The 24,333-nt window shown below is 41.8% G+C and overlaps 1 protein-coding gene across 2 annotated transcripts in view; it reads left to right on the top strand.

Annotated features, from left to right (window-relative positions):
* Positions 1–24,333, top strand: part of Mettl9 (methyltransferase like 9) — a 47,182-nt gene that overhangs the window by 9,379 nt on the left and 13,470 nt on the right. For both annotated transcript variants that reach the window (XM_032892752.1, XM_032892751.1), the window contains exons 2-4: positions 7,067–7,257; positions 11,362–11,571; positions 16,763–16,947. In XM_032892752.1, coding sequence (XP_032748643.1) covers positions 7,067–7,257; positions 11,362–11,571; positions 16,763–16,947 — 586 coding nt within the window. The remainder of the gene's footprint in view (positions 1–7,066; positions 7,258–11,361; positions 11,572–16,762; positions 16,948–24,333) is intronic.

The raw sequence follows: 24,333 nt of genomic DNA, 5'->3' as shown, positions 1-24,333 counted from the left end.
CTGCATGCATGTCTGGGCACCATGTGCATACCTAGTTCCCAGGGAGGCCAGAAGAGGGCACTGGATGCCATGAACTGGTTGTGAGCCACCTTGTAGGTTCTGGGAATCTAGCCCTGGTTCTCTGGAAGCTCAATAAGTACTCTTAACTCGTGAGCCATCTCTCTAATCGCCTAAAGACATTCTTTTTTTTTTTTTTTTTAGACTTTATGCAAATATTTATTGGAGCATTTAATCATAGTTACATTGAGACTACTGTCTAGGTAATAGACCATCACCTTTGATGAAACAATAAAGGACCATTAGTGGAACACAATATTATTCTACGTCATATATAATTTCACATAAAAAAGTACAAAATGTCAGCTATTTTCTTTCTTTTTTTTTTTTTATTATTATTAACTTGAGTATTTCTTATATACATTTCGAGTGTTATTCCCTTTCCCGGTTTCCGGGTAAACATCCCCTCCCCCTCCCCTTCCTTATGGGTGTTCCTCCAACCCTCCCCATTGCTGCCCTCTCCCCAACAGTCTAGTTCACTGGGGTTCAGTCTTAGCAGGACCCAGGGCTTCCCTTCCATTGGTGCTCTTACTAGGATATTCATTGCTACCTACGAGGTCAGAGTCCAGGGTCAGTCCATGTATAGTCTTTGGGTAGTGGCTTAGTCCCTGGAAGCTCTGGTTGTTTGGCATTGCTGTACATATGGGGTCTCGAGCTCCTTCAAGCTCTTCCAGTTCGCCTAAAGACATTCTTATCACCTTGAAGGTTTCCCAGAAGTTTTAGGAGCTCTGTATCAGAAATATGGGGGTAAAGACCAAGTATTTATTATGTTATACTATGTCAAGTCAAGAAGCTGTATTTTACAATTGTCGAGTTCTATTGGTGTGCTCAATTTTGTTGTATTCGTATTTTGAAAGAAAAGACTATTCATTGTATAGCATATGTTTGACTGGTGGTGAAGCTGTAAAAAAATAATGTTAGAGAAACTTTTAACTGTATCTCTTAGCCTTTGGCAGTCATCGGTGGTTTCATAGAAGAGCTGCATTTCTTTCACTCTAAAAGTGACTTGTCAACCGAGGTCATATAAAAATAAGAAATGTTCGTGTGACTGGTAAAGTTTCTATTGTGTGTGTGTGTATGCATGTGTGTGTTGTGTATGCGTTCACTGTGCAGATGCACAGTTGTGGAGACTTAAGGAGGACATTGGGCATACTCCTCTATCACTCTCTGTTTTATTGTCTTGAGACAGACACTAAATCACAAGCTAATGATTTTGGCTAGACAGCCTGGCCAGCAAGCTTCCAGAATCTACTTGTCCCCACCCTCTGACACTGGGGTTATGGTCACATACAGACGTGCCTGGCTTTTTATATGTGTGCTTGGGATTTCAGCTCAGGTTCTTATGTTTGCCCAGCAAATGATCTTACCCACTGAGCCACTCTCCAGCCCATGAAGAAGTTTTGACAGACAGTATGACTTCATGTTCCATTACCTTGATTTAGTAATATTGTTAGAGATGCTGCCATGCTACTGTCACCTGCCCTGTTTGGCTCTTCACTGTTTGTCTAGTTATTACTGTCCTTGGAGGCATGTGCAAATAACCACAACTATTGTTAGGTACTGTAGTTTAAAAGGCGTTTATCACAGCCTACTGTGATTAGCATCCGTCGGTTGGTTGGATTTCAAAGTTTACTTGATTGATAAGTTCATAGATCTTTAAAGGAGAATGATAGTGAAATCATTAAAATGCTCTTTTAGACGCTGTTGTCTCCAGCTAAAGAGTTGAGCCCTGTGTGAAGCTGGTTCCTGGCTCTAAGGACTCTTCCAACAGGAAATGTAATAAGTGTAGTATTTTGTTCTTGCCCAGTGCACCTTTGTCTTTGTAGCCTTTGAGGGCCATTCATTCAAAGAACTTCCCTGCTGGAAAGTGAGTCAATAGGCAGCTTACCTGGTGCTGTGAGCTCTATAGAGCTTTCATTTAAGCCTGGTTGTCTGCAGAGCAGTGGCTACAGGGGGACCACCGACTGTGTGCAGCAGCTTCTGCACTGATTGGTTGTCTCCTGTGGCTTTCTGAGCGGATTTGCTTATTGAGGCTCTACAGATTGCATCCCAGATCATAGTCTCATTGTTGCTTGTTTCTTTTGGTTTCAGATTTTTATTTTCCCTTCTGAAGTTCAAATTCCCTGAGACCAGTGAGTCACTCTTTAAAATAATCAGTATCAGGCTCAGACCAGAGTTAAGCCAAGAAAGATAGGAAACACTACTGGCTAAATCCAGTTCTCATATAGATTCTCAGGCAGTTGCAGTTGCTCAATTGCTGGGGACATTTTGTGCACTTGGGATGGTGCTACCAGCCTCTGATATATATGTAAGGGTAATTGATGACAAAGGACTATCAGCCCCAAGTGTCAGGGCCAAGATTGAGAAACCTGGGCCCGTGGGAATACATTGTCCAGACTGGATTATATTTCCTCAAACTTGTTTAGACCTGTTTCATTGGAGAATAGTCCTATTTTGTTTTCAAGCAATACTGGGTAGAGTGAAGCAAGGACCTTTGAAAAGATGCTCTTGGCGTACAGTTGCATGAATGGACTCTAAAGCCAGCTAAGGTACCTAGACTCATACGACTTCTCTGCTAAAAAACCCACGTGAAGTGTCTCGTGCCTGTACTTCTAGTACTCGGGAGGCTGAAGCAGGACATTCACCTTTAGTCAGAACTACATAGTGAGCTCCAAACCAAACCAGTCTATGCTACAGGGTAAGACCCTGTTAAAAACAGAAACAAAAAGCAAGAACTTGTGTGGTATAATTGCAACATGAAGATTTGCCAGGTGCCTGGTGCTCACTGTCTGTCTTTCATGTTTGTTTTTGCATGGTAATGCAGTTTTGTGATAGGTAGATATCTTTAACTACTGTTTGCAAAGTTACAGTTAAGCAAGACCTTGTAGAAAACCTGGAGTTTGAGCATCTGACAACCCAGTGACAGGATGTCTTTGTGGTTATTCGTGTTTCCTCCATGAGTTTGTTAAAGATGGCAGATGCTACCTATTTAAACTTCCTTTGGGTCTTGAGCAGTGATTCTTATGAGAGTGAGAGAGAGACAAATAAATCATGTGTGTCTACCAAACTGAAGCCAGCTGTTTTCACAGTCTTTATGAGTCTTTCAGTCTGTGAGGATGGATGCCAAACGTGTAATTGTATAGTCATTATTCAGCTGGCATACATATTGGCAAGGAGATACATGGATTGTATGAGGGGGGCTTAGTATAGGGAACTCTAAGCTACTCTGGAAGCTTAGAGTTCAGGGAAACTGAGGAAATACTTTATTGGGGCTGTACTAACCAGGAGGGGAGCACAGTGGGCAGAACAAAAAGCATGTGAAATAGCCATGGGAAAGGAGCCTTCAGAAGAGAATAAGGGCCAGTGTCAGGACAGTACGTGCTGTGAGGTAAGGCCTTAGGAACCATGGTAAGTAAGCACTTTGATGGTTATTAATTATTGTTCATATTATTAAATTTTACATGCTAAGAGGTTTGATAGGTCACTTGTGTTTTCAGAGTGCGTAATTTCTGTAGGACCAAACTGCCCATTCATGTAGGTGTGTTTGCTATAATAACAGTGTGGCCGTATGTGCGTACATGTTTGTGCGTGTGGGTGGTACTCAGAATAGCTTTAGTTGTCATTCCTCAGGAGCTGTCCACTTTGTTCTGTCACTGGCCTGGAACTTGCCAGATCGTATGGCAAGGCTGGCTGTCCAGGAAGCCCTAGGCCTTTATTTTTCTCCACTTTTCCATCATTGGATTATAAATTTAATACCACATGCGTGACTTCTTCATTTACATGGTTCTGGACATTGAATTAAGGTCCTCATGTTTGCAAGGCAGACACTTTGTCAACTGAGATATCTCCACAGTTCCCATAAAAAATTAAAATGTATAATTTGATAGATTCTAATATTTTCAGAGTTGTGTATTACTAATAGGTGTCTATCAGTAGCCAGTCCCTACTGTCTCTTTGCCCAAGACCTGGGCCACAAAATCTGTTTTTTTATCTCTGGATTTCCATATCATAGATGTTTGTTATAAGCAGAATAGTTGTACAGTGTGTGATCTTGTACTGGTTTGTTTTACTTTAGTATGTGGTCAAAACTCACCCTCTGGAACATGAGCGTGCACTTCATTCTTTTTATGATTGAATACAGTTCTCTTGTATGCATTCACCACACCTTTGTACTCATCAGTTGATTGACAGTTTCATTTCTCCTTTTTTTTTTTTCCCCCCCCGGAGCTGGGGACCGAACCCAGGGCCTTGCGCTTCCCAGGCAAGCGCTCTACCACTGAGCTAAATCCCCAACCCCTAATTTCTCCTTTTTGGTAGTGGTGACTAATGCTGTTGTGGACTTGAGGCTTGCATCATATAACTTGGTAAGGAGAGACATGGAAACCTTTTACTCCTTTTTATTCTGCAGCAAATTCCATTCCCTAATCAACTTCTGTCACTGTTCTATTGCTGTGAAGAGACACCAAGGCCAAGGCAACTATTATAAAAGAAAATATTTAATTGTGGGCTTGCTTACAGTTTCAGAGGTTAGTCCATTATTATCATGAGAGGGAATGGTGGCTAGAAGGCAGGCAGGCACATGATGAGTAGCTGAGAGTTATATCCTGATCCGCAGGCTGAGGGAGGGATGGCTCTGCATGGGCTTTTGAAACCCCAAAGCCCACCCCCACTGACACACTTCCTCCATTCCTGCAAGGCTACACCCAATCCTTCTAATCTTTTAAAATAGTGCTGTCCCTTGTTACTAAGCATTCAAGTAGAAGAACCTATGGAGGTCATTTTTATTCAGATACCCCAGAAAACTTCTGAGGCAGGAAAGGTTCAACCACACATGTAGTATTTATGAATGGAGAAATATGCTATTAAAATTTGAGGGTTTTTTTTCCTTGGTGCTTGAAAACAATAAATCAGCAGTTAATGAGACACCACTTGTTGCTTACTTCTGGAAGTCCATTTGCAAATGGATGCCAAGAAATTCTTAGCTCCTGGTTTTCAGATGGATGACTTCTTACCCACATTAATAGAATGCTCTTGATTTCCTGTTAGCAAGGTTCTGGGTTTCAACTTGATTAGTCATTTCAGAGGAGAGAGAGAGGGAGAGGAGGAGGGGGAGAGGAGGAGAGGGGAAAGGGGAGGGGGAGGAGGAAGGGGAGGGGGAGAGAGGGAGAGGAACTCAAGAGTTCAGAATGTGCACAAGGACATGAGTGTAATAAAAATGGTTTATGAACTGTACCGAGGCATAGCTTCAGGCTCAGTAAGTTTTAAGGATTTTAAGTAAATGATTAAGCAAGAACATTTCCAGACCAAGGAGAGAAGTGCAGGCTATGAATTTAAGCCATCGTATAACTTGACACTATAGGGTAGAGGCAACAAGGAGTTCTAGGTAAAGTCCAGGCAGTTTAGGTAATGGTGGTTAAAGTAGTCAAGAACAAGAAAGGTTTGACTTATTCAGTTTGGGATATGTAGGGTGTATAAAGGATGAATCATGGACATTTAATGTGACCTTTTGCATGTTTTTGCTGGCTTACAGTTGGTTTCTTTTAAAGCCAGTGTCAGGAAGACTGATGGCACTCAGCATTCAGTAAGCATAAGAGGGCTGTAAAATTGTTCCACTAGTTACTTGTACAGGATGTTTTGGGACGCTTACTGCTGGTAAATGGCCAGATTTGTCAGGGTTAAACAAGTCACGTTTGACTAGTAGACTCCTTATTAGTATTTTCTTAACAAATAATGCTTTGAGTGATTCCATTGTATTTAATGTGACGGTGTTAGTGGAATCACTACTACTAACCTTTACAGGTGTGCTGTGCTGAGGAGTGGCCTGCATTACTTTGTTTACTCCTGTACTTGACCAGCATACATACTAGTAGCATCATACTGTCTGCTAAGGAATGATAGTCTGAGCTCTCACCGTCTGAACTCACATAGGAGTTATAAAGCTAGGACTTGCTTGTGGGTCTGACTCTGAAGCTGTCGTGCAACTTACTTTCCCACTTTTCTGCTACACTGATGGGAAATGTTTGTTTTGGGGAGTGAGCTAAATATATAAATGAAATAAATTATTTTTATTTTATGTGTATGAGTGTTTTGCTTGCATGTATATAATTGATCATGTGCATGAAGTACCCACAGAGGACAGAATAGGGCATTGGATCTCCTAAAAGTGGAGTTACAGATGGTTGTGAGCTGCTGTGGGGGTGCTCGGAAACTAATCTGGGTCCTTTGCAAGGACAGCCAGTGCTCTTAACCACTGAGCTATGCGTCTACTAGGTTAACTTTTATCTGTAGTTGTGGAATTTTGTTTTAAAAAATATGTCCTTGCTAGAGCCTATTCCTAGAAATCTTTTGCTAGTGTGCCATCACTTGGTCTTCTTGACTGCAGAATGAACTCAAGGTACGCCTTTGGCTTTCTTGAGCTCATCCTGCAATCTCTTGATGTAGGTGCTAAGCCAGACCCAAGATAGCCAAAGGTCTCTTCCCCTTATACCTCTGAGGAAGACAGACAACCTGGTGTATTCTCCATAGTACCGATTCATTCTTGCTCATTCTGCTACTGATTTGGTTGGTAGATTGGAGGTGTGTCATTGGTTTATATGACGTTTCATTTAAACACAATGCTGCTAGCCCTCTGCTTTGTGATGCTGAATGAATCTCAGCCAGGGAAGGTCTGGTGACCTGACTGTGTTCTGAGGGAAGCCTTGAGTTAGGCTTCTAAGATCTAGGCTTGGGCGATGATCTAACTCTGTTACCTGCTGTGCTGCATGACTAGAAAAGCCCCACCCCACCCCACCCCCACGCTCCCCCAAGACTGGGTGAAGAGAATGAAGTGAGACAATCATGCCCGAGGAAGGTTTGTACTTGTGGGTCACGTAGGCAGAAAAGATGCTAATTGGCCTCAGAGTTGTGATTATATTTGAAGATCTTAGATTATATTTGACTTCTGTTTTCTGTTGTTACGTTTCTCAGGTATTACATCAACTATGTTTAATCTTTTTTTTTTCTTTCCTAGTGGTATGTGTGCAACAGAGAGAAATTATGCGAATCACTTCAGTCTGTCTTTGTTCAGAGTTATCTTGACCAAGGAACACAGATCTTCTTAAACAACAGCATTGAGAAATCTGGCTGGCTATTTATCCAACTCTATCATTCCTTTGTATCATCTGTTTTTAGCCTGTTTATGTCTAGAACATCTATTAACGGGTAAGTGACTATAAGAATCCCCACTCCCACCTCCCTGCTTTTTTTAATTCTTAGGCTTAAAAAAGGAAAGATGAGTGGTGCCTCGTTGTAGGTGCTCCCTCAGCTCCAGCATTTGTACCTGTCAAACCCTTGACAGCAGACCCACTGTTGGAGCTCTGTGTACTTAGACTTTTAAATTCACCCTAACTTTGCAAGTAACTTAAATAGCCTATATTTCTGTGGTCAGAGACTTCATTTAGTGCATTTCCTGCTCTGAAGTACACGGAACCACCAGGAGATGGTGTTAAAAGATAGGTTATGAGTTGGTTGGTTCTGAGAGTCTGTTTTTTGTTGTTTTGTTTTTTGAAACAGGGTCTCACTAGGCAGGCATCAAATTCCTAGAGTTCCACCTGCCTCTGTCCCCCAAGTTCTAGATTGAAGCTGAGCTGAGGGGTTTTGTTTGTTTGTTTGTTTGTTTTGTTTTTTCCCAAGATAGCTCTTCTCTGTGTAGCTGGTACAAGCTCAGAAATCCACCTCCAGAGTATTGAGATTAAAAGGGTGCACCACCACTGCAGCTACCACAGTCACCACAGCAGCAGGCAACAGTATGCTTTGGAGTAGCAAAGATTTGAGAGCAATCCTTCAAGTGGAGGTTCTTATGCTGAAGGAGAAGGACTTTTTAGGCCCACGTCCCACTGGCTAGTTTGTTTGTTTGTTTGTTTGTTTGTTTGTTTGTTTTTGGCAGGGATCTGATTGTTTAGCCCAACAGTTGGCAACAACTTGTTTTGAAGGGTCTATCACTTTTTTGTCTTTAATATAATGTCTAGACTCACTAGAAAGTTTGTAACTTTAGTGTAGAAATCTCTGCCCTGAGAGTGGTTCCTTCATATACCTACAGAAAATACTTCATAAATATTATTTATCTATAAATATTATTTATCACTTCTTAGTTGAATTTTTAAACATAGGCAAGGCCTAGAATGGAGAAAGCCAAATTTTGGCACCTGGTCATGGTGCTTAACAGGCCTCTTGTGCTCTTCTTTTCTTTCCCCTTGAGGCTTGAATCTAGTTTTTGCTAAATGTCTGGATCCCCAGTCATCATCTGGTCCTTAAATATGTTTTCAGGCACCATAAGCCATCCCTCAGGATTTCTTACTTGATTTTCATCCTTGTTTAAATGAGCTTGGCGTATGTTTGCTTCAGTAAACATTTGTTATTTTGTATTGGGAATTGAGTTTATGTAATTTAGGTTGATGTTTTATTCCTAAAATTGGTTGTATTGAATTTCTGTTCTTTGCCATTATTCTTTCTTCAGACATCAGGTGAGTCACCCCGCAGAGATTTTTTATGAAGGATTCTCTACCTCTTTGAGTAATAAAAGGTGGGAATCTTTTCTTAAAAAGTATTTACATTCAGTACTTTATATGATTGTCTGTTTCAAACTAAATTACTTCCCTTCTACCTGTTGGAAGAAACCCATTTAAAACTCCTTGCTCTAGAGTATAGTCGTTTGATCAAAGAGGCAATATAATTAGTAAGTACTGTTGGCTTCCCTTATAACCCTGCCTCTACCCTTTTGTTTTGATGGAGCCTTGATATATTGCCCAAATTGACCTCAAACTCCTGTTCTCCTGAACTCAGTGATATACACCTCTTGCATACTGTATGCCTTGCTCATTCTACTTTTTATTGTATGTGAGCCTGTGTGTATGTATGTATGTGTGCAGGTGCATGTACCTGTGCACGTGCCAGGGCATATTAAGGGCAGTAGACAAATTGTGGGGATTGGTTTTCTCTTACCATGTGGGTTGGGATTGCATTTAGGTAGTCAGACTTAGTACCTCTGTCCACTGAGCCATCTTACTGCCTCTCCTCCCTTGTTAAACTTAGTGCTTCTGCCTGCCTGCCTTCTTGCCCTGTTTTAACCCAGTTCAAAACAGAACTGGGAACTCAGTAACTCAGTTTTTAGCCCAGAGATATTTTCTACTATGTTAACTCACTACAATAGAAATAACTACGTAGTTACGATGAAACCTTTTTGAGCTCAGATACTTACCAAATTTCTTCGTGGAAGAAAGAAGGCTAAGTAAAGTGAGTTGTTTTTATTCTTTGATTTTGTTTTTATATAGGGTCTTGTTATATGTCTTTGGCTGGTCTTGAATTTGTGGCACTATTCCTGCCTCTACCTCCTGATTGCTGGGATAACAGGCATGTGCCACCACCTCCAGTTTAAACATATTTCCTTTCTTCTTTAAAAAATTTGTGGTACTTGGAATTTTACTGCCTGGTACAATTGAGGCAAAGACTCTATCTACTATAAAGCTATATCCCTGGAGAGACTTGATAGCTTTGTTCATCTTATTGTATAAGGAGGAGAGTTAGATCCAGAGAGACTTGACTAGAGAATCTAGGATGATTATGAAAGACTAGAGGCAGTGGAGACCATTCTGACTATATGGTATGTTTCCAAAACCTTGACATCATACTAGGATTCCATATGTACTCGGATGATTCTGTTGTGCGAGGTAATCATTGTAGGAAGTTTAATTTTTCAGATCTTGGTGAACTTCTTGAAGGGCAGAGTTGTTTTTGGTTAACAACTGGACTTGTAGATTTTGACTCTGACACTTTTTTATGGAGCCCCCATTGCGCATGTTCTTCGCAAATAAGGCAGTATTTTCCTCATTTCTTTTTGGTACCTTTAAATGTAGATTTTGGTGAGTTAACTTTGTGGGCTCTGACCTCAGGTATCATGTCAGGGTTCTTCACATCCCAAGGAGATGGCTTGGGAAGCATGTTTTATTATAGCTCGGAAAGTTTTTGGCAAAATATTTTATGACTTAACTTGGATCTGTGACATGAAGTCAGCATCAGGCTGTCTGGAGCCCTTCTGCTTGACTGGATCCTGCGTGGATTTTATCCATCCATTCCAACAACCGCAGTCCCTTTTCATCCATGTGCTTGTTTTTCCACTAGCAATACAAACAGTGGGCATGAGTTATGTGTCTTATGAGATAAAACTTTCTTTGGTAAGAAGTTGTGGTTCTTAGCAACATGCTTAGCTGTCTCTGGGCTCTTCTTGGTTCCTACTCTCCGGTCTCAGCATTGTGTGAGGCAGAAGACTTACTGTAAATACATCATTAGATTTTGTTAACTCTCTGTGGTTTTAATGGCAAAAGAAGAGAGGGAATTTAGTACATCATCTCCAGGCCTTTTAGTGCTGGTGCTATGGTAAGCATCTTGTTACAAGCATCTTGATAGTCATTAAACAGTAAACCTCTTTTACGTTCTGATTATTCCCAGAGTGACAGAATGATGTACACTTCCCTGCTTCTTGTACCAGTGCTTTTGCCCTGTGTTTTCCAGGATCTGAGGAGGAGTTGCCTCAGAAGCTGCTTCAGGTTGCAGGGAAAATCTTAAAAGCAGGCTGCTGCAGCTGCAGGCGCTCAGCCTCACTGCAGTGTAATAGCTCCTTGCATTTGTGCTGTTTGAGGTTTTACTTCATTTGAAGAAAGGTGGTTTGGCTTAATGGAGAAAACCAGGATTTGGGAGCAAGAAGGGAGTAGGGAGTGTGCCTCTTTATGGCTTGCTTGGGCTGTACCTGCTTTTCTGAGGGAGGGCTCCTTTAGGCCCCATATAACCTTGACCAGCCTCTTTTTACTTTATTTTTTCAGTCAGTATTATCAGTTTGGAGTGTTTTAGGAACTTTAATAAAGTACAGGTCTCAGCTAACTATAAACCAACCAGAGTACGGACCCACTTCCTGATGTCATCCAGCTGATCTCACAACCGTTGCTCTTTTCCTCTTTTAAAGCATTTTAAATCCATTTTTAGGCACCTTAAGACTCTTTTATACAGAGTTACTTTTCCTATCACTGTTGTTGAGTCCGTCTTCCTAAGGCCTGCCTGGCTCCTCTGCCTGGTGCCGCCGTCTGACTGGGGTAGTCTGCCGTCTCTGCCATCCCCTCCACCTTTTCTTTGTGAATTTGTTTTTTAGCCACGAAAGATAAACTTTTTAAATTGTATAATAATTTCACAAAGTCAGAAAACTTTGGTGCTGTTTTCTCTGTGTACGTAGACGTTCTTTAGAGTCATAGATTTCATCTCCTGTCCTTCTTCCCCCAGGTTGCTAGGAAGAGGCTCCATGTTTGTGTTCTCACCAGATCAGTTTCAGAGACTGCTTAAAATTAATCCGGACTGGAAAACCCATAGACTTCTTGATTTAGGTGCTGGAGATGGAGAAGTCACAAAAATCATGAGCCCTCATTTTGAAGAAATTTATGCCACTGAACTTTCTGAAACAATGATCTGGCAGCTTCAGAAGAAGAAATACAGGTACCAGTTCTAGAGGTGTGCTGGGAGTGCTGGGTATTTCTTGGTTTTTGATGCATTTCTTCTTGAAAGTGTGTGTGTGTGTGTGTGTGTGTGTGTGTGTGTGTGTGTGTGTGTGTGTGTGTGTGTGTTTTAATTGATATATTTCTTTATTTACATTTCAAGTGTTACTCCCTTTCCCGGTTTTCTGTCCATAAGCCCCCTATTCCCTCTCCCTTCCTTTCCCCCATAAGGGTGTTACCTGCCCATCCAACCCCCCCCCCACTCCCCAATTCCCCGGCACTGGGGGGTCCAACCTTGCCAGGACCAAGGTCTTCTTCCACTGGTGCCCAACAAGGCCATCCTCTGCTACCTATGCAGTTGGAGCTATGGGTCAGTCCATGTATAGTCTTTGGGTAATGATTTAGTCCCCGGAAGCTCTGGTTGGTTGACATTGTTGTTCTTATGGGGCTGCAAGTCCCTTCAGCTCTTGTTTTGTTGTTTTTGTAGTACTGGGATTGAACACAAGGCCAAGTACTCCATCTCTGCACGTATCCTAGTGATACGGATCAGGAGCGGTCCTCCATGGTGAAGAATTAAACACAAATCAGTAGGAAACCAGAGAAAGGGAATTTTCCATGGCAGCATTTTTCTAAAGCAGAGGACTTGGCTTCACAGGGAAGATAGCATAAGTGAGAGACAGCTTGAAGTAGGAAGATGTGAGGACATGTTCTCATCATTGGCAGTCCAGACGTACATGTAATTTAACATGTACCACTTTAGTCATTCCTAAGTCTGTAATTAGGTCAGCAGTCGTGGCACGTTGGTGTCATCCATCCTTACAGCTTCTCATCTTCTCCAACGACAAGTCGTCCTGCGCTCTTCCCTCCTCCAGCCTGTAATCACTGTTGTGCTTTGTATGAATCTGACTGCTCTGTGGGTACCGCGTCTTGGAGGAATCACAGGAGGACTCGGGACTTAGCTGGCTTAGTTGTCTTAGTACACACACCCTACATGGTCTGTGTTACGGATGTTTGGGTTGCTTCCCACATTTGTCTTAATTCCTCTTTTTATTCTTTCTGTTTCTTTTTCTTTCATATGAAGAGGTAGTGTTGGCTGTACTGGAACTCAATTCTATAGACCAGGTGGACCTCAAGCTCACAGAGCTCTGCCTGCCTTTGCCTCTGCCTCTGCCTCTGCCTCTGCCTCTGCCTCTGCCTCTGCCTCTGCCTCTGCCTCTGCCTCTGCCTCTGCCTCTGCCTCTGCCTCTGCCCTCTCCTGCCTCTGCCTCTGCCTCTGCCTCCGCCTCCTGAATACTGGGATTAAAGACATGTGCCACCACCGATTTGTCTTCGTTACTTTTCATTGCTGTGCTACCAAGACGACTTATACAAGAAAGAGTTTTTTGGGCTCACAGTTTCAGAGAGTGAACCTGTGGTCATTTGGCAGGGAGCAGTAGCTGCGAGTTTATTATGCTTCAGACAACAACCATGAAGCAGAGAGAGACGCCTATTCCCAGTAATACCTCCTTAAACAAGACTTCCTAAGTCCTTCCTACATAGCTTTACCAATTGGGGACCAAGTATCCAAATGGCAGCCTATTGGGGCCATTCTCACTCAAACCACTACAGCCATGCCAAAGAGTAACATGAATGCCTGTTTAAATTCTGCTCTCACTTTTGGGTATATACCTAAAAGTGCAATTGCTAGATCATGTTAAGTCTGTGGTTTTTGTTTGTTCATTTTGTTTTTTAGGTATTTTTATATGTATAATCTTTTGCCTGCATGTGTGTCCATGTGTGTGTCCGATGCCCACAGAGACTAGAAGAGGGTGTTGAGAATCCCCTATAACTGGAGTTACAGATGATTGTGATGACCATGTGGGTACTTAGAGTCAAACCAATGTCCTCTAAAAAAGCACTAAGTGTTCCAAACTGCTGAGCTGTCTCTCCACCCCCTTAAGTCTGTTTTTGAGGATTTACTCTACCTTCTCCATATCCCCTATATTATTTACATCCCCACAGACTAACTTCATTACATCCTTGGATCTCACCCCCCAAACACACTCAGCTGTCAGTAATGATGGGTATAAAGGGTCAAGTTCAGGTTGCAGACTGCCTGGGACTTGAGAGACTTACACAGAGTATTAGGGTTCAGAGACTTCTCAAGAAAACATAAGAGATGTCTCTGTGTATGTTAACTTCTATAGCTAATTTTTCTACTCTGTGGGTTCTTCTTTTTCCTACCCTTTATCCCTCTCCACCCCCAATTTCACCCTGTTATCACTAGATTGGAGAGAAAGAAGGATGGGGGCTGGGGAGGGGAGATCCTTGAATCTAATCCTTCTTGTTCTTGTTTCTTTGTTTGTAGCTGGTCTTTGTTACTTTGTGGGTTCTTCTTACCCTCCCACTCCCCATTTCACCCCTATCACGAGGTAGGAGAGAAAGAAGGATAGAGGGTAGAGAAAGATCTCTTTGAGCACGACTGCTAACAAACTGTAACCAACTAACCCCCATCCCTGAACAGCCAACCACCACCCATACCCACCTAGTGAGGCTCTAGTATTTATAGTCTGAGAAAATCCCAGAATTCCAAACATCACACACTTGCAGAAACTATCTGCAGCTGGCAAAACTATTCCCCTGCTAGAGCACGAGGCAAATTGTAGTCAGCAGCTGTGAAGGAGCCCCATATCCTCACACCTGGGATTAAAATGAAAACATATTCTTATATTATTTCTGCATTTTCAAAAGAAACCAAAATTGCAGAATTCCCTCTATAGGCTGCTTTACCATGTGGAGGTAGAACCTGCCCCTGTGGTATTTGGAAGCCTTGGACAGAGATTTATATCCTCACTGACTTCTGTCAACATGTTTTTCACATACTAACCGTAGTCAAGCATCTATAGCTTTGGTAGGGCAGGATCAGATTGAACATTTCGAAAACAAGGAGAGTTATAGTCTAGGGACGGGACGGGACAGACCAAGGTTGGTGGTGGAAGGAGAGACTGCTGTGTGTGAATACTCGATGAGACTTTGAATGGAAGGAAGAGGTAAATGTAGACTCTGCTATATCAGACACATTCTAGACATTGAGTTGCAGATAGAAAGAACCTTTCTCACATCAGTGTTAAATAACTGGGGTGTTATATTTGAAGGACCTCATGCAGAAGTAAGTTTGAATGACTGCATAGCCTCCCTTGGTTTTATCCTCAGTTTCTGTCTTCGTAGACCTACATGGTAATAATTAAAATACATTACCCCTCCAAGTAGAAGTTAGTTTATATTAAAACTTGGAGTGCTTTGGCCTTTGTTCTGACAGCTTGTAGGTTTCTAATCTGTCTCTGTATGTTCCTACTTCATTAAAACAAAACCATGGCGGTGAGATAGCTTAGTGTGAAGGCTGCTTGTCACAAAGTATGAAGCCTGCGTTTGATCCTGGATACCGGGAGGAGACGACTGACTTTGCAGGTTGTCTTCTGAGTTCCAATGTGTGCAGTGGTACAGACATATACATAAGTATAATAATAACTATAATAATAATAAGTATAATAAAAACTAAAAGCAAAGCTTGTAGTGGTCTGGGAGGGAGGGTACTAGCCTCTTCATTTACTTTGCCTAATGGAAGACTAGAGAAGGAGTGTACAGATGGCCATCCATGTTTAGCTGGGCAGGCCGGCTGGCGGGCTTCTTCAAGGAGTCATTGTCACCTCACATGGAGAGGGCCTACAGCCTTGCCTGAGAAACATGCTAGGAGAGGCTCCAAGTTATAGTTTCTGTGCTACATTGTAAATGTGGACAAACCACTCCTTTCATTTTGTCACTAAAAGAAAAACTGCAGGAACTCATTAGGGTTCCTGGGCAGGCTGAGTAGAGCTCCCAGTGTGTCATGAGGAATGGAACTGAGTTTACAAGCAGAATTTTAAAATATTAGGGATGAGATTGACCTGCTGTCAGCAAAGTTTAACTGTTGCAACATTAAAACTCTGTAATTTTTGGTTCAGAGAATATATTTCTAGTTTTTAAAATTCCTAACACAGAAGCCACTTCCCTGCAGCTGAGTTTTGAGGTGGAGTGAGAGGTTGGTTATCGTAGTGAAATAATGCTGCTGCTTCATGTCTAGCTTCTCTTCCACCACAGACCTAAGATTGTTGTTTAGTTTAATCAAATGTATAATTTGTGCTTTTGAATTGTTGAGCTAAAGCATTATAGAAGCATTTCTTTGATTGTTTATTTCGTTGTTTAAGAATAGAACTGATAACATTTTACTGTGGAAGCAGAGTCTGCATAGTAGACTGTTCTTAAGTGCTTCTTTAATGAGCTCAGCACAGCTTCTGAAGTCGTTAGACAGTGGTCTCACGGGGATAAAGTGCTTCTGAAGCTCTAATGTTAGATCTATTCAGGGGGCATTTAGTGCAGACAGACACCTACAGCAAAGGAGCTGCCTGCTTTCTTGATTTGTTATAAATAATCTTAGTGCTGGGAGGCAGAAGCAGGAGCTAGTTTGAGGCCAGCCAGAGTTACACAGCAATGTAAAAATTGAGAGACGAGAGAGAGAGAGAGAGAGAGAGAGATCCACCCATCCAACCATCCATCCTATAAGGTAAAATACCATGGCCTGGTCATTAGCTTAGTACAGTATTTGGCAGGTAAGCATGAGGACTTAGATGCAGTGGCCCAGTACCCCTGTGAAAAAGTTAAGCATGGTAACATGAACTTATAATCCTAGCAATATGGAGACAGATACAGGAGACTCCCTGGGGCCCACTGGCCTGCATTATTGAGTTCTAAGCCAATGAAAGATCCTGTTTCAAAAAAAAAAAAAAGAAAATAATTGGTGGCTCTAAAGACTAAGACCCAAGATTGACTTCTGGCCTCTACAGTTGCCATTGGTTTCTTACCTGTCCTTTGTATAATGTAAATATAAATTATAGGTGCATATTTTGAATCCATATTGATTTAGAAGACAATGCTATTAGCCTTTATTGGCATCTTAGGTTTTGTTTTTGTTTTTTTTTCAAGATAAGAGTCTCACTCTGTCTTGGAACTCACTATATATAGATCAGGCTAGTCTTGAACTCATAGAGATCTACCCAACTGCCTTCTAAGTGCTGGGAATAAGACATGCACCACTATTCCCTGCTCATCTTAGTTATTTTAAAAATTGTCTCTAAGTGGGAGAAATATTATTAACTAAGTTCTTTTTGATTTTCCAGAGTGCTTGGTATAAATGAATGGCAGAATACAGGGTTCCAGTATGATGTCATCAGCTGCTTAAATCTGCTGGATCGCTGTGATCAGCCCCTGACATTGTTAAAAGATATCAGAAGTGTCTTGGAGCCCACCCAAGGCAGGGTCATCCTGGCCTTGGTTTTGCCCTTTCATCCCTATGTGGAAAACGGTAAGTGTGGGCAGGCCAGCTCTTCTCAGAATGATTATCTGTTGGTATTTGTGATTTTATCTCAAAAACGACTAAACATGGTCTAGTGTTTCTCAGTTACTTGGAATTTAAGATAATAAATACAGTTAGCCATGTGTAGTATCACCTTGGTTAATGCTTATCTTTTTTTTTTTTTTTTTTTGGTTCTTTTTTTCGGAGCCGGGGACCGAACCCAGGGCCTTGCGCTTCCTAGGCAAGCGCTCTACCACTGAGCTAAATCCCCAACCCCAGTTAATGCTTATCTTAATACAGATTTCTCAGCATTCAGTACTCCCCTGGCATTGTAATAATTCATACTCAGCTGCGCCAGTGCTTCTGTATCTGTGCTCGCTGCCTTTCAAGAGGGCTTGAACTACTTCTGTAGTGGCTTCTAAGCCGCGTCAAGCCGTCGATTCTATCTCTTAATCTGCTAGTAGATGTTTCTTAATGTCATGGCTGTTTTGCTTTACATTTTGTAACTCTTGTCTCAGACTCTAAAATTGATGAATGTTCTGTTTTGAAGACATTCTCTAATAAGTAATATTTCTTGAATAACAGGCTTTTTTAAACATTTATTTTATTATTATTTTTAGAATTGTTTTTGTGTATGTTTGTGTATGTGAATACAGCATTTGCAGAGGCTGGAAGGTGGCACCAGATCCCCTGGGAGCCATACTTGGGTTCTGGGAACAGAACTTGGGATTCTTTGAAAGACCAGCGCATACTCTTAACTTTGAAGCCATTTATCTCTCCAATCCTCGGAATATGGTTTTGTAAATTAATGGTGCTGCTCTTCAACAATATTTGACTGAAGAGTGTACTAGAAGAGAAAGGTTCTTTCCTGATAGGTTCACTGCAGCTTCTGGTATTCACTGTGAACTTAATATCACAGTGATTCATATTTTAAGCTGTAGTTGTTTGTATTTTAGGTCATATTGAAGACTATGGCTTTAATGCTCTTCTGTATTTTGATAAATTAATGGACATTAATATGAAACTACTTGTTATACAGGTTAATATTTCTAAAGTCTTTTGCCTTTTTTTTCTTCCTGAGACAGTCCTCATGTAGCCCAGGCTAGCCTCAAACTTACTATGTAGCCAAAGATGACCTTGAATCTTTCATCCCCTGCCTTCACCTCTCCGGTGCTGGGATTTATGTGGTGGCAGAGATTGGATTCACCGCTTCCTAATGTTTGGCCAACAGTCTGCCAATCAAATTGAATCTGCAGCTCCTAGTTTTCTAATTTTAATGCCCAGACTGGACATTTCCTCAACTCTCAAGTACTTGCAAACATTTTAAAGGAATTCCTTACTATTTTGCAAGTGTTAGAGTCACTACATATTGTGGAAGCCAATATTTGAAGAAATAACATTCCTGGTTCTTGCAATTGTGGAATACTGTGGATTTATATTACTGTGTGCACTCGTGCTTCTTAATTCTGTTCTTGACCTTGTAGTTTCACCCATGCCATAGTCTTTCCTTCTGTCCTTTCTTTTCTTTTCTCATTAATTCTTGCTTGTTTGCTTGCTTGCTTGTTTTGGAGACAGGTTCCTGCAGCTTCAGCTGGTTTGAAACTCATGGTCCTTCTGTTTCAGTTTCCATGAGCTGAGATTTACTGTGGTAGTCATCATGACAGCTCCTCCCTCTGTACTTCATGCCTGTCTGTACATTTGCCAAATAGAGCTTTTGTTGTTGGTATGGAAAATAGGAAATATTCTCATTCTCTCTCTCTCTCTCTCTCTCTCTCTCTCTCTCTCTCTCTCTCTCTCTCTCTCTCTCCCTCCTCTCTCCTCTCTCGTGTGTGTGGGAGGGGGAGGGAGAAGGAGGAGGAGAGGGAGAGAGGGAGAGAGGGAGCGAGGGAGAGAGGGAGCGAGTGCAGGCTTTAGTTGACATTAGTTGTCTGTCCCTGTTGCTCTTCATCTTTACTCTTTGAGACAGAGTCTCACTGAACCTGGAACTTACTGCTTATGTCTGGAGCATCAGGTAGCTTGCCCGTTTCCTCCCATTGCTATTACAGTTCCATGCTGCCACATTAGTCTAACCACAAATTTCATTTCCTTGTGTTTCTGACAAGAAAAATGGAAAGGAAGTGAAGCTAACAAGAGAGCAGCCTTCACTTAGGACTGAGAACAAGTTCCTCGACCGTGGGTGTCAGAGTTGCCTGTGGACTCTGAGGAGTCTGGCCTGTGGCACTGGACAAATTTGAGACAAAGTCTTGTTGCTAGGGATGACCTTTATTGACCTGTAACTCCTTCAGATTGCCTGGAGCAGGCTCCAGTAACTGCTGTTACTGCTTCCTTTCTTCAAGGCTCTGATGAGATCCTGATGATTTCCATGGGATTGGAGACTTTAAGGCAGAGTGTGCTTAGCCTGTTTGGCCTAATTAATTATTTAACAAAAGCAATTCTAGGTGAAGTAATTACTCTTTTTGGCATGGGGTTGGGAGGGGTCAGTGCATATAACTATAATTTTGCTGTTTAGGCTAACTTAGAAAAGGCAGACTAGTGTTTTTCTTTTTAATCTTGGTTCTCTCACCTAGCTTTCCTTAAGGATTGGTTATCAGGTGAGACCTATTTAGAGAAAAGGATGTAATTAAGGAGAATTATGTTGTACAATTGAAAATTAATCATGATTAATTTGTTAAAATCATAATTTATGCAAAATCACTTGTGGTAAAATTGTTTGGGCTGCTTGCAAAAGGGTATGTAATGAAAAATCTACTTTTTTACTCTAGATCCTTCGTGATTTTAGGTCACCTTAAACATGCTTCAAATGTATGCCAGTAGAAGCCATTAAGAATACTTTAGATGCCTTTCCCCTTAAATATATCTGGGAATACACCTTAGTCATTACCTGGATATCAGCAGTGGTGTGATGAGCTGTCTCAGACTGACCCATGGGTCTGGATTGTTACATGGAGTAAGCAGGGAGTAAGCTGTTAAATGGGATTGTTACTGCTTTAGATACTGCTTGATTGATAACACTTTTGAAAATTCCATTTTATTAAGAGTTTACAAATCTAGGAGTTAGTATTGAATTTTATATCTGAGTGCTGAGCATCTCTGGAGATGATCACACTGAAGACACAGGGGCCACTGTGGCCCTCCTGCTCTTCTCCCATCTCCACTCAGTGCAGCACTAGCTTGTATCTGTGACATCCTAAGTGAAAGTGTCATGAGTGCTAATATTACTTTAATATTACTTTTTTTTTTTTTTTACGGTGCTAGGGATTAGACCCATAGTCTCACATGTATTACACGATGTTCTTTACTGAAGTATATCTTAGCCTTTACATTTTTAAAAATGCGTTTGTATGTATGTGTGTTGGGAGATGTGGATGTCAGAGGACAGCCTGTGGGATCTGGTTCTTTCCTTTCACCATGTGGGTCCCAGGAATTGAGGTGCTCAAGCTTGGAGACAAGCCCTTGTACTTTCTGAGCCAAATTGATTTATGTACAAGCATTGGGGTGCAGGTTTGTACAGAAGCCAAATATTCCTAAGGAGCTGGAGTTACATGGGTGCTGAGAAGAAAATCCCTGTGAGAGCAGTAACTACTCTTTTTTTTTTTTTGGTTCTTTTTTTCGGAGCTGGGGACCGAACCCAGGGCCTAGCAAGCGCTCTACCACTGAGCTAAATCCCCAACCCCAACAGCAGTAACTACTCTTAACACCTTTGCAGTCACGCCACATGCCCCTTCATTTTTATTTGAGTTAGGGTCTCACTAGGTTGTTCAGCTAGCCTTGACCTCTGTGTTATTCTGGTTTTATATCATTGTCCTGCTGATTTTGCAGAAAATAATTGGGAATGTGATTCTCTGTTTGATTCCTTGAATAATTATTGGTAGAATTGGTCTTTGAAACTATGTAGGCCTCTGCTTTTGAGGAGTAGCCTGTTAGCAGCTATCTTACGCATGTATAAAGCCCTGGTCTGATTAAGTTAGACTGTTGGCGGCTGTGTTATTGTTGTTTTAGTGTCCTCCTGTGTAGTCTTGGTTGGTCTGGAACCTGATATGTAGCTTGGGTTGACCTCAAATTTATGTTCGTCTTCCTCCCTGAATCCTCCTGAATTCTAGGATTTATAGGCTTACCCACTATGCCTGGTTAGACATTTAGTCTAAAACTCCCTGGCAGATAGAAACAAGTAGGGCTCTTAGTCAGTTTTGTGGAAGATGCTTAGTGTCAGAAGGCTAATCCCTGTTTGAATTTGAAATATTGGTTTGCATGACCTCTCATTAATCTGAGAGTTTTCACCTGTCCAGAATGGCCAATACTCACTTTGGAGTTTGTTATGAGGGTTAAGCCATGTATTGAACAGTGGCCAACTATTTAGGTCTGGATTTTGGTATTTGATCCATGCTAGATTTATTCTAGTCTTCTTTATTCTTTCACAGTGTTTTTATTTGTGACTTTACTGATTATACTTGTTCACAGTTCCTCAGACAGAAGTATTTAAGATTGTCTTTTTGTCTGCCTTAAAATGATAACGAAAGTGGTCAGAATCCAAAGGCTTCATTCTGCCTTTTAACTGTCTCAGGGTGTATTCTCTGTTGGTGTGTGTGACTCAACAGCTATATTGCTATTGGTAACAGGTTTGAGATTCTTTACAAAGGTGAAAAAGAAATGAATTCTTTCTAAAAACCCTATTGGCATGTGTTGGTAGGCAAATCAAGGTAGAGGACATAGATAGAAGATTTCTGGGTCCATTTGCCTCTTCTGTGTTAAGCCTCCCTGCCATTGTGCTGGGTCTAGGAGGTAGGCTTTTTGGGAGGCGATGGGGTTCCTGAGGTCTGCCTGCTTTGCTAGAGGTCCCAGAGCCTGCACTCCAGCTCAGCAGTTTGGAGGAGGTACCTAACCCACCGTGTGGCATCCTGATTCCACTTCAGCCTCCAGAACTGTGCAAAAGACATTTCTGCTGTTTGTACTGTACTTTGTCATAGCAACAGCAGCCCACTAACATCCATCTCATCGTCATTTCCTCAGTGCTTGTGAGAGACTACAGGCATCCCGAAAGATTCCAGTCTTAGTGGGAGGTTCCAGTTTAGTCTTTAATAGGGAAAATTCTCTGGATGCCCAGAGAGTAAGGAAGGATTTAGCCAGTATTCTCTGGAGAAGGCTCAGTATGTGTGTAGGGGCTGTTTCTCATCTCAGTTGAAATGTAAGAAATTTTTAAATATAATTATTGTTCAGTTGCATTCATACAAAGGTATTTGAAGGCCTCCAATGTGCCAGGAAGAGCCAGGCACTGGAAATACAAAGATAAATTTGAGCCCTAAACTTCTAGTTGTGATTCTAGTACAGATTGTAGCTGTAGCAGTCAATGTTGGGACGATGTAGAAAAGATAGGGCAAGGTACCATGGGGACAGAGAAGGAAAGATAATTAATTGGGACTTAGGGAAGGCTTTGTGTGCACATCTCTAGCTGTTGTTTGTTGTCTTGTTTTTGCAGTGCTGGAGTTGAACTCAGGCCTTGCCCATTCTCTTGAGCTGTGTCTTTGGAGTATGTTGCAGATTCACACAAGAATGTATGTAAAGCGTGAAGATGTGGCCTGGGGTCAGGGCAGAGCAGGGTCACTATAAGCCAGTGCACGGCAGGCAGGCCTTGCAGAGTGGAGTAGCCAAGTGTTCAGTGAGCATTGTGTCCTCTAGCATGTGACACCAGAGGTGAGAGGTCCTCCCTCTGAAAATACCCTCCAATTTTAATCTTAAAATCCATCTTTGAGATAGTTCTTGCCTTTACTCTTCAGGGAACTACATTAGAATTCAGTCCTAATACATTAGAGACTTGTCTCTTGGGAACAATGCCAGAGTACAATCACTAACAGAAACAAATGGTTCCTGGGTCCTGCTCTCCTAAGTGGAGGTAGTACCTGCTCCTTTCTGCCATCTGGTTCAAAAGTTCATTTCTTTTGCTTAAGCTGGTAGTTTCAAAGTCAGGGGATTTGCCTCTTGGAGTTCATATTCTTAGGAGCTTCATTTTGGAGTGTGGAGAAAAAGATGACGAACGCACAGGCTCCATGAGGCCGTGTTGGAAAGGGAGGGAAGGAGGGAGGGGGGCTGTCGAGATGACTCAGGGCTAAGTGTGCTGTTCCTTCCCGGCACCCACACTAGACAGAGCACATGACCTGTCATTCCAGCTTCAGAGACTCTGATGTCCTCATTTGGCCTCCGTGGCTTTCTGTGGGCACTTGTACACAGACCCAGACAAATGTACACATGTGAATAAAAAATAAAATAAAAATTTAAACAACAAACCATCCAGCCAGAAACTGCTATGTATGCAATTTTATTCCTTTTGTGTATGTAAATTGCAAATGTACTTGTGTGCATGCATGCGCACGTGTGTGCACGTGCATGGAAATAAGATGAGGTTATCCACTTCTTCCTCTCCAGTTTTTGGGACACATATCAGGATTTGAGCCACAAGTTTCAGACTCTTCCAAAGAGACTTTGAAGTGTGTGAAGACTGTACTTGAAGAGTGTGTGCCATTTACGTTTATTACTGTTTAGAAGCACCTGACTGAGATAATACACTGATCGAGTTAGTGAGCAGCGCACTCGTTGGTACTTACATTCAAAGAACAATTCCCCCTCCCCCACCACTGTTTTTTCTCAGACAGTGTTTTTCTGTTTAATAGCCTTGGCTGTCCTGGAACTTGATCTTAGATCAGGCTGGCCTTGAACTAAGAGATCCACCTCCCTCTGCCTCAGTGTTAGGATTAAAGGCAGGTGCCACCATACCTGACTTAGGTCACCTTAGTGAGACAGTGAGGACCTTCTGTATCAGGCCCTCCTTTCAAGCTCACTAGGTCTGCAGTTCTTTGGCACCACACTGACATCTAGAGTCAGTTGTCTGTATTCCTGAGGCATTTTCTCACAGGCTTTGGGCTTCCTCTGTTTAGAGTCTTCCTCTAGTCTCTCAGTATTGTTTTGTTGCTGGTACAGCCTAAGTTGTTTTGTGTACCTCAGCTGGAGAATGTTCACTGCCCACTGCTCCATTACAGTATCTGAAGAAGTCATTTTTATTCCAAGATATTGTTTGCAATGAGTTTCTCTTACCTAAAAATTGATCTTCTCCTCACTCCTTTTGCCCTTCTCACTCGATTCTAATTGCTTCATTATTTCTACAACTCAGGAAAGTATTTTTCCCCCTCAGAATTGAGATCTGTGGTTTGACTTGAAGCTTTCTCCCAGTTAATGGCCATCACACATCTAGTATGTTGGGTAGACTGACAAGATGCACATGATAACAGTTTTTAAAAGCTGAAAGTGAAGTTTTTCTTTAAAATGAGGCTCCTTAGATTGTTCCTGGAAAATTAGAAAAAAGGTCCTCCAGTTGAGTTCTCTTGAGTTTTTCACATTCCATCGTTA

The sequence above is a fragment of the Rattus rattus genome, chromosome 2 (assembly GCF_011064425.1).
Source record: "Rattus rattus isolate New Zealand chromosome 2, Rrattus_CSIRO_v1, whole genome shotgun sequence".
In the NCBI taxonomy this organism is placed as follows: Eukaryota; Metazoa; Chordata; class Mammalia; order Rodentia; family Muridae; genus Rattus; species Rattus rattus.
Note: the sequence above shows the minus strand (reverse complement) of the source record. Positions and strands in the feature narration are given on the sequence as shown.